At 39.7% G+C, this 10,087-nt stretch overlaps 1 protein-coding gene across 1 annotated transcript; it reads left to right on the forward strand.

Moving 5' to 3' along the window:
• Positions 1-489: 489 nt before the first annotated feature.
• On the forward strand, positions 490-8,356 carry plpp6.L (phospholipid phosphatase 6 L homeolog). The gene is made up of 3 exons (XM_018258800.2): positions 490-1,254; positions 1,656-2,162; positions 4,049-8,356. Exons 2-3 carry the CDS (start codon positions 1,694-1,696, stop codon positions 4,408-4,410), a joined length of 831 nt encoding a protein of 276 aa, XP_018114289.1. The 5' UTR covers positions 490-1,254; positions 1,656-1,693; the 3' UTR covers positions 4,411-8,356.
• The last annotated feature ends 1,731 nt before the right edge of the window (positions 8,357-10,087 follow it).

A 10,087-nucleotide genomic window follows, 5' to 3' on the forward strand; every position in this document is an offset into this window, starting at 1 on the left:
AAATAAAAACTGGGTAAATAGATCGGCTGTGCAAAATAAAAAATGTTTCTAATATAGTTTATTAGACAAAAATGTAATGTATAAAGGCTGGATGTGTAACATAATAGCCAGAACACTACTTCCTGCTTTGCAGCTCTCTTGGTTTCCACTGATTGGTTACCAGGCAGTAACCAATCAGTGACTTGAGGGGGGCACATGGGTCATAACTGTTGCTTTTGAATGTGAGCTGCATGCTGCGGATCAATTGCTAACTTCCAACTCCGCCCTCAGTTCTCTGCCTTCAGTCCTCTTCCTTCCGCCCTCGCTCACCACTTCAGAAACTTAGGGACAAGACTGCCGGCTGAAAAGAATGATCTGAGGGGGGAGTGCTGAAGAAAGAGGGTGTAGGGCGGAAGGCTGAGGGCGGAGTTGGTATGACTGACGGCTGAGAAGGGAGGGTAGAGGACGGAGGTGCGACTGCAGATTTGGACGATGAGTGACGGTAAAAGCAACCAATGCGCCATTCCGAAGGCATAGGATATCGACATATATTTTGCTGCAGGATGTCCTAAAATGCTTTCCGTACACCAGTGCCATATATTTTTCTCCGTCGCAGCTAGTGTTGCCACCCGGCCGGTATTTTACCAGCCAAGGCCGGTATTACAAATTTATTGGGCAATGTAGCTGCCGGTAAATTTGTAATACACCTAAAAAAAAGCCCATGGCCTGCCCCCAGCCTGCTCCAAACTTACCTTTTTTCCTGGGCTTCTTGCCAAGTTCGCGTGTTTGGCTCCGCCCCATTTGACGTCACGACCCAGCCAGCCAATAGCGCGTTACGGTCCCGCCCCTTTATAGTCACGGACCCGCCCTTTTAACCCCGGCCCCTCCACCCGCAGGTAAAGATTGTTTTAAAAGGTGGCAACCCTAGATGCAGCACAGCCCCCCTATTCTATTTAAATACAGTTGGGTAAGAGCCCCTACAGTTGCTTCCTCTGTATGGGAATGAAGCACAAGTGCAGAACGAATAAGCAACTCTGGCAGCTACTGGTTGGGATGGGAGGGAAGCTGCGCATGCTCACTGTGATCTGATCTGACGGGAGACCTACTAGGCATGCGCGGTAGAGGGCCGTCAGACTGATTAAATTGTCAGAAACGAAGCAGAGCACGGTCAACTTAAGGGGGCGGAGCTTCACGCGGGAACAGGAAGTTGATGAATTGAGCTGCAGATTTGAGCTTCTGTGTTTGGAAGCAGCTCAGACCGAATGCAGAGGAGAGGTAAGTGATTTGTGGGACGTTTTAACCAACCCACAAAATTTGTGTAATGTTTAAACAGGAAAGACTGGTGGTGAAGAACTGCTTTCATACAAGTGAGCCTGAGCTTGCAATTCATTTAGGGCATTTAATGGTGCATTCTCTTATGCCAGCTCTATTGTTCTTCCCAATTTGTATTGGACTGTCCCTTGTGATGCCTCTGGGCTAGTGTGACATGTAGCAGGTGTAGCAGACATGGGGGAGCAGGGTGAGATATGTGGGGCCCTAGGCAGGGAAGCTGGGAGCATAAAGAGTACATATTAGATATGGTTTTTAGTGTGTGATGTGTGAATAACTACAGATATTGCTTTTAGTGTCTTGCTCACATATCTGTCATTGATCCTATGTTTCCTTTCCCCCCATAGCTTGCTGAACTAGAGCGGAAACCATTCATCCTGCCGTAATGCCAAGTCCAAGGGTATCAAGAGCTGCCAACAACTCTGCTAATCCCATGAACAAATTAGAATTTATGTCCTTACTTACTAACAGGACAAATGCTTCAGATCCTGTATCCGTCCGTCACCGGACATCTGACAGTCCAGTTCACCGCAAGGACTCCTTCAACGCCACTTCATCGACTGCCTCACAGCAGCAACAACAGCAGCAGCAGCAGCTTCCAGAAGAAGACTGCATGAAACTAAACCCATCTTTTCTTGACATTGCTCTCAGTTCATTGCTGGCTGTTGACCTCTGGTTGACTAAGAAGATGGGGGTATGTGCCAGAGAGGGCTCCTCTTGGGGCAGTGCCCGTCCTTTGATGAAGCTGGTGGAGATATCTGGGCATGGCATTCCCTGGATTGCTGGCAGCCTGTATTGCCTGTACAAAAGTGATAGCTCTGCTGGGCGTGAGGTCATTCTCAACCTACTATTTGGTACGTTCATGCAACTTAGTGGCTGTAAATGCAATATCAGATAACATAAAGGGGATGTCAAGCCAGAAATAAAATGGCATCTTCTTATAATGAAATGTACAAAATAATAATTGAATAAATGTCAATCCTAAACACTTTCACTATTTACAAACGCACAATTGTTTTAATGCTGCTTTTAAATGTGAATTATATTTAAAGCAGCATTTGTCTGCCCCTTCCTGTTGTCTGCCCTGGTGGTTTTGAATTTTTTAAAAGAATGTAGTAGCTGATTAACAGACACGTGCAGAAGTGGACAAGACTTCTGCTTTGTTCCAGGATATAGACTAGAGGACATAAAGGGATAAACAAGTATTGCTTATAGTTACATTTGCAAAAAAAATTTCAACTACTGGAAATGTTAATAAATGTATAACGGAAAGTTACTTAGAATTGCACTTTCTTTCATTGGACAAAATTTTATTTTTGGGTATACGTCCCCTTTTATCAATGAATGACCTTCACATTAGCCACATGTTGTAGTTTAAGGGCACGCAGGGTATTATGTTGCCCGTGTAAAATTGCCTTTTTGGTTGGTGTCAAAATGCCTTGCGTACCTTCACTCTAAAAGTATCCAGAACTGCAGTTAAATTGAAATTAATTTGTTTCTAAAATTGGCCTTAAATTTGTGTTAATTGTAAACCATCATTTACAAAATAATCAGTCGTGTAACATTCAGTTTGAACTAGTCCTTCCATTAATTGCCTCACTGTATGCCTTTGTAGCCACAGTATTATGAGTGTGGTTGTAATACAGTACACATTGCATGCTACCAATATCACAATATTTTGGGGTGGACCAATCAAATGCCCCATGTACATGACCTTTTTTTGCAGCAAATTCATTATCCCTGCCCACAACTGTTTTAACACTATCTTATGATGCCTCAGGCTATCATGATGCCATAGAACTCTTCTTCATGAAAGCATTATACATAAATTACAACAGGTATGGGACCTGTTATCCAGAATGCCAGGACATGGGGTTTTCCGGATAAGGGATCTTTCCGTAATTTGGCTCTCCACTCCTTAAATCTCCTTAAGTCTACCAGAAAATCCTGTAAACATTAAATTAAACCAATCGACTTATTCTGCTTCTAATAAGGATTAATTATATCTTAGTTGGGATCAAGGTAGAATCTACTGTTTTATAATTACAGAGAAAAAGGAAATCAATTTGGATTATTTGATTATAATGGAGTCTATGGGAGACAGCCTTTCCGTAATTCAGAGCTTTCTGGGTAACGAGTTTCTGGATTACGGCTCCAATACCTGTAGTAGAATATTGTGGGAAGGAATTCTGCATATTTTTACATGTGCCTTTTGGTAGAAGCGAGTGGCACCTGCGGCAGAGGCTTTGCAGTATTATTCTCAAATTCCCAGTTCTCAACCCATACTTAATAACAATGTTGAGTCTCTGCCATTTCAAGTGAAAATTTGGCGACCTTTTTATTAGGGAATTCTCTCCCTGAGTCCGTTGTACAGGCTAATACATTAGATAGCTTTAAGAAGGGGTTGGATGGCTTTTTAGCAAGTGAGGGAATACAGGTTTATGGAAGATAGCTCATAGTACAAGTTGATCCAGGGACTAGTCCGATTGCCATTTTGGAGTCAGGAAGGAATTTTTTCCCCCTCTGAGGCAAATTGGAGAGGCTTCAAATGGTTTTTTTTGCCTTCCTCTGGATCAACAAGCAGTTAGGCAGATTAAAAAGAACAAAAACCTAAAAGGCTGAACTTGATAGACCTGTGTCTTTTTTCAACCTTACTTACTATATTTCTATGATTCCTATATTTGCTCTTGTTTGTTTCTATAAAAGTGACATTTTTCTAACCAGCTTTTTTGTTGTACAGCACTGCTGCTGGATTTAGTCCTTGTTGGAATTGTAAAGGGTATAGTGAAGAGACGAAGACCAGTTCACAATCGCATGGACATGTTTGCTACTTTCTCTGTGGACAAGTATTCTTTCCCTTCAGGCCACGCCACACGTGCGGCTATGGTGTCACGCTTCATGCTGAATCATCTGGTTCTGGCAGTACCCGTAAGGATTCTAGTGATGCTGTGGGCCATTTTGGTCAGCTTGTCGAGGGTCATGCTGGGTAGACACAATGTGACTGATGTGGCCTTTGGATTCTTTATGGGCCACATGCAATATGGTCTGATTGAGTACTTCTGGTTGTCACCGAGTACTTTGCCTGCCCTATTCAGAATGTGAAGTCTCTGGGGTGAAAAGTATCTTAAGGTGGGATTATCACAAATAACCTCATTTTCATTTCCTATGGATATGACAAGGGTCTCCACTGCATCCTGCAGCTTTCTATACATGGCCTCATATTGTGTTATTAAGAGGTCAGGTACATGCAGCACTTAGGTGACTACTGGGACAAAATTAGAATCTAATAATAGCCTCAAGAGACATTGCAATCCAAATACATAAACTGTCCTGCAATGTTCATATGTACAGCATGGACATATCTTGCAGGGAAAAAAAACACTGTGGAAAATGTAATTTAATTGTTGTTTAAATTTAGTTTCTACACTTTCATTATATTTCGTGGGCTTTATGTTAAATTCTGTGAAAGTAATTACATTTGATCAGTTTTTTTTAATTTTTAAGGCAACAGCAAGCTGAAGCCTTTATTGATGAATGTTGTTTGTCTTTAAATATTTTATATACTGGTTTTCCTAATCTACTATGGTTCTGTTCTCTCCGAGCTTTGTTCCCTCTGCAGGTTGGAGTTAGGGGTTTTAATGTACTTGGTTATTGTCAGTTTTAGCAGTGCATGGGTAAAGCAGGTTGGTGGGGGCCCCTAACACGAGAAAAAGCAATACATAACAACAGGTTGTGAGCCTCCAGTAAGTAGTGGAATTACAGTTTCTAGCAACCCAAACCAGACATTGGTTTTTGGGAGGATTATGAGATTATCAGACTTGATGTACGTGCCAACATTATCAGTTATTCTAATTTTATTATTATTATTATAATTTTAACAAGGAAATTTTATCCCAAGAGGAACCTTGGACATTTGCCTACATTTGATAGGATCATTTGGGTTTACATGTAAAATAATAAAATCATCTGTGCTGTACTTGTTAATGTGATGAGTTGGAGGAGAAGGCCATAATGTTCTTGGAACAAATCAGTAGACCATTCACTTCATTGGGAACATCGTTCCTACCACCAGCATAACTTTTAAACTTGCCATGCTTTTGCCAACCTGCCTTAATGAGAACAAGAACGGAACTTCATGATTTGGGAATATTTAGGGAAACATTGTCCAAAGTAGAGCCATACACAGTCACTGTAATATCTAACAGACATTTAGCTTGCACATATTAGGGTATGTAATAATATGGGCAATGTTTTCTCTGCTCTAAGAACATGTAGTAGCCAATCTGCAGTTAGTCATTACTATTTTAGTACACGTATATAAAGAAAGCAAGCATTATAGATCAGGAAGACTTTGCCACTTTTAATGCATACCCCCTACTGGGCCCAGAGCATTGTTTGATAATTTTTATATTGAAATATCATGTTGGCAAGTTCAGTGTTCTTCTGTATTAGAAATAGTATACCCATTCCTTTTCTTATACGTTATTTCTATTACATTCCTCTTGACGTAGGCCAGTGTACTGATGATTTAAAGGACCAGTAACACCAAAAAAATGAAATTGATTTAAAGTAATAAAAATATAATACAGTGTTGCCCTGCACTAGCTAAACTTTGATGTTTGCTTTAGAAACACTACTATTGTTTATATAAATAAGCTGCTGTGTAGTGTTGGGGGCAGCCATTCAAAGGAGAAAAGGCTCAGGTTACACAGCAGATAAGCTCCGTAGAACATAATGTTATCTGTTATCCGATATTTATCCTGTGCCATTTAGCCTTTTTTCAATTTCCCAGCAGCTTGTTTATATGAAGTCTAGTAGTGTTTCTGAAGCAAACACATCAGTTTTACCAGTGCAGGGCAACACTACAAGATATTTTCATTACTTTAAAACCAAATTAGTTTTTTGGTGTTACTGTTGATTTAAGTCAACAAAGGGAACATTTGTAAAACCTGCTGTTTTATGCCGTAACAAAATTATTGCAAAAGAATACTGTGAAACAATTTTTTTCAAATAAGGGGGAAATCAAGAGATTAGCACCAGCTACATTTGTGGACAGATTTATTAAGTATTGAGTTTTCCACTAATATTCGAATTTTCGAGGTTATTTTTTTTTGCCCAAAAATCTATTTTTCGGGTTAAAAAAAAAAAAATCTGTCCAGGTCATGTAGGAGTGAACAGCAGAGGTCCCTTGAACCATTTGAAGATGATAGAGTTTGATGATATGGAGGGATCTTGCCCAAAAACTTGATAAATTAGAGCAATTTAAAATGTTTTTTCCGCCGGAAACTCTATCAATTAGAGATTTTGGTTTGTTAACCCTGAACTCACTGTTTTGAGTTTTTTCCATTTCAGTTTTTTCTCAAATAAGAAACCGTTGTGAGTTCATTCGAGGTATAAAAATACCTCTAACATTCAACCTTTGATAAATAATACCCTTAATGTCTAATGATTGTGGCCCAAACTAATGTTTGACTTTGCTGCACATTGGCCAATCAACAGGTGTCGGCATGAAATCTGTTGGTGTGCAGCAACACTAATAGTGATGGACGACTGTTGGAATCCTGTCCTACTACTGACCACCTGCAGATATTGCTCAACAAGTGCCGTCCTGGGCCAGTTGTTTCCATTCATACTGCCCCCTACCTCCTGCCCTTAGGTAGTATAAGAACTTACATAACATAGTGTAGTGTATAGTGCATTGGAGTATTAAAGTGGAGGCACTTCCTTCTCTGATTTTTTGTGTGTGGGGGAGTGCTGTGCATATTGTAGCTTTACAATTTTATTGTTGATGACTGTTCATTTTCTTTTTATTAGAAGATTTCATATATATATTTCTGGTGCAGAAGAAATAGTTTTGTGGCATGCTTTAATTTTCTATGTCATATGATAATTTTATAGACAATGGAACACTAGTTTATGTTTTTTTAATGTACACGTCTTGTGGGCTATATTTTATATGCCGGTATTGGATCTATTATCTGACATTTTTGGGACCCAATAAGGACTTTTTGTGTAGTGGAGCACTGTGCCTTAAGGAGACTTTTTAAACATAAAAAATAGGACTGTTGTTTCATTATAATGGATTTGCGATGGGTTAGTTAGCATCAGGTAAGAGGTATTAGGGTAGAAATGGCATTGGTTATTTCAGAGCTTGCTGGGTAATAGATCCAGTATCTGTACTAAAATCTTTTGTCTGTAAGGGTTAACAGACATTTTTGTGCATTTCCCAAGTACACCATAGACTTTGTTGGATCAGTATGTTTTCAATTAAAAAAGGTAGTTTATTTTTTGGGAGATTTTGATCAGATTTTATCTCATCTTGCCACACAACACCACGCAATACCATGCAACACCACACAACAGCACAAGATTTGTAGGATGCTACAAAATGTAAAGTTCGAGCAGATAAAGTCAGATGGTGTCGTTTGTTTATGCATCTACATCTGACATTCAATGTATTTCAACTAAAAAAAAGAAAAAAGTCAGACACCATCAGATTTTATCTTGATGGATGAAGAAGCAGCATGCAGCGTTCACATCTGACAGTTGTATCGAGTAGGATGGAAAAAATTCTATGTAATTTACACATCAGATTTTTGTCTCAAAAATCTCAGTCCCAAGTCCCATACAACTACATTGCCTTGTAGGATGGGTTTTGTTGATCCAACAACATCCTACAAAGCCTCTCATGGAGTTTAGCTCTTTGACTAAGAGGCCAACTTACCATACAGGCCAGAGGTATCCCATTTTTGTGATCTCCGATCACCCAAAAGTTTGGGCACAATCAAGTTCATTAATCAAAACAAAAACCATTAGTATGGCTTTATTCTAAGACTTCAATATGCTCTTACCATCTCTTTGCAAGGCTGTTCCTGGGCAGTAAAAGCTCCTATCTAATAGATTGCCGATATCTTGTGGTACAGTAAATTATTTGATGGTTTCTGTATTACTGCATGTTTGGCTATAGATATTGGCAAATCTCACTTGTAAAAATGTCTACTTAGATTTTTTTTTTCTTCACATTTTAATTTATTTCCAAATAAATTGATGATCTACAAAACAAGTGGCCCTACTTCATCCTTGTGTTTCATTCATTTTTGAGGAACTGTATATTTATTGTGTAAATGGTATTCATGGACAAGGTAAGAACATGTAGGAAAAATGTTATTTCATAAAGTAAATCACTTTTTACCCTAAACACTGCATTGTCGATTTCAGGCAAAAACATATCTGTATCTTGGCATTAATAAGGTTTTTCCTTTAGTCCATGTAAGATTGGCGCGGAACATCAGAAAGTTTCACCTTGGGAAGGAGCAAGTTGTTTATAAAGTGTCTTGTGTCAACATTATTTTTAGTTCTTTTCTAAAGGTGCCCATAGACGCACCAATAATATCATACAAAACATATTTTTATGCTATATTCGATGCGTGTATGGTGTGAGACGAGCAAAATACTTGGATATTGGTCGGCTCATTGATCGGACTGGCCAGAAAATTTTAAACGGGTGCCTTTCATGGAACCTGAATATCGCCCATTGTTAGTGCTGAATTGTCAGATACAGGTAGAATTCTATTGTTTCTACCTGTATATCTGACAATTCAGCTCTACTATAGGGAATTGAAATGAATGATCTTTCCTGGAAAGGTCTTTTCCAGGAAAGATCATAATTGTAACATCTATGGCCACCTTAAAGGAGAATTCAACCTCCTGAGTGCAAAATCCTTCCCCTGCGTAGGACCCCCTTCCTCCTCCCGCCCGGCCAACTTCCCCCCCCCCCCGGGCAAATGCCCCATAACTTTTGGGCGCATACGCAGTAGCTTCGTACCTGCAAATTCCTCCAACTGCGCATGTGCCCAAAAGTCACGAAGTTACCGATTTCTTTTTCGGAAACCTCGTGACTTTCGGAACATCGCAAAGAGCGCTCGGGAGAAGATGGCTGCCGTGAACTCCGCTGGAGAGGACCTAGAAGGAGGCGTAAGTAACAAGTAAGGGGCATTTGCCTGGGGAGGGAGAGGGGGCCTTCTCAGGAATGGGAGGAGGGATTTTTGCTCCTAAGGGGGTTGAATTCTCTTTTAAGGGATCGATGAAATTTATAGCAAAAATTTGAATCAAAGCAAGGAAGTGTGAGTGGGTGTGTACTAATGAGTAGCGCTTGATAAGAGCCAGGGTGTGGGAGGGTTAGGACACTGATTTTTTGTAGGGTGGTAACCAATATTTTCAAAATCTGCTGACTTCAGCCTCTTTAAGTTTATGTAAGGATAGAAATACACTGCATAGGCTGGCGTATACACCCAACTTCAAATTACAACAATACTTAGGAACAATGCAATCCTTTAACTCTCTCCTGCCATTCCCATTCAGTCTCTCAGCTGCACAGATGAATATTACACACAAAACATACAATGTTTTTGGATCAACTCCTAAAGCAAACGGAGAGAGCAGAAACAAACAAAAACGGAAAATATGGTGTAGTATTTTTTGATTTGTTTGAGACACCCAGTGTTTGGAAGGTATAGTGAATATTTAAAAATCATTCTCTAAATGAATGGTTCCTCCAGTGTCACATACACTTATGTATTTCCCCAAAGGGCAACTTCACCTTCACCAACTTTTGAAAACATCACACGGTACCTGCAAAAAAAAAGGACTGACGCTTATACATGACTCTTAACTCATGTAACGTGAGTGCGAATTTTAATTTTTTAACATTATCTCAATAAAACGATTTTATACTATGATCTGTTTATACCCCTGCTTTGGAGTCTGAATATTGACAGGG

The sequence above is a fragment of the Xenopus laevis genome, chromosome 4L, assembly GCF_017654675.1.
Source record: "Xenopus laevis strain J_2021 chromosome 4L, Xenopus_laevis_v10.1, whole genome shotgun sequence".
NCBI lineage: Eukaryota > Metazoa > Chordata > Amphibia > Anura > Pipidae > Xenopus > Xenopus laevis.

Excerpts from the sequence above, each read along its gene's own strand:
- plpp6.L (XM_018258800.2), top strand. The coding sequence starts at position 1,694 with ATGCCAAGTCCAAGGGTATCAAGAGCTGCCAACAACTCTGCTAATCCC. Across the intron at positions 2,163-4,048 it reads CATTCTCAACCTACTATTTG|CACTGCTGCTGGATTTAGTC; the intron begins GTACGTTCATGC and ends TTTGTTGTACAG.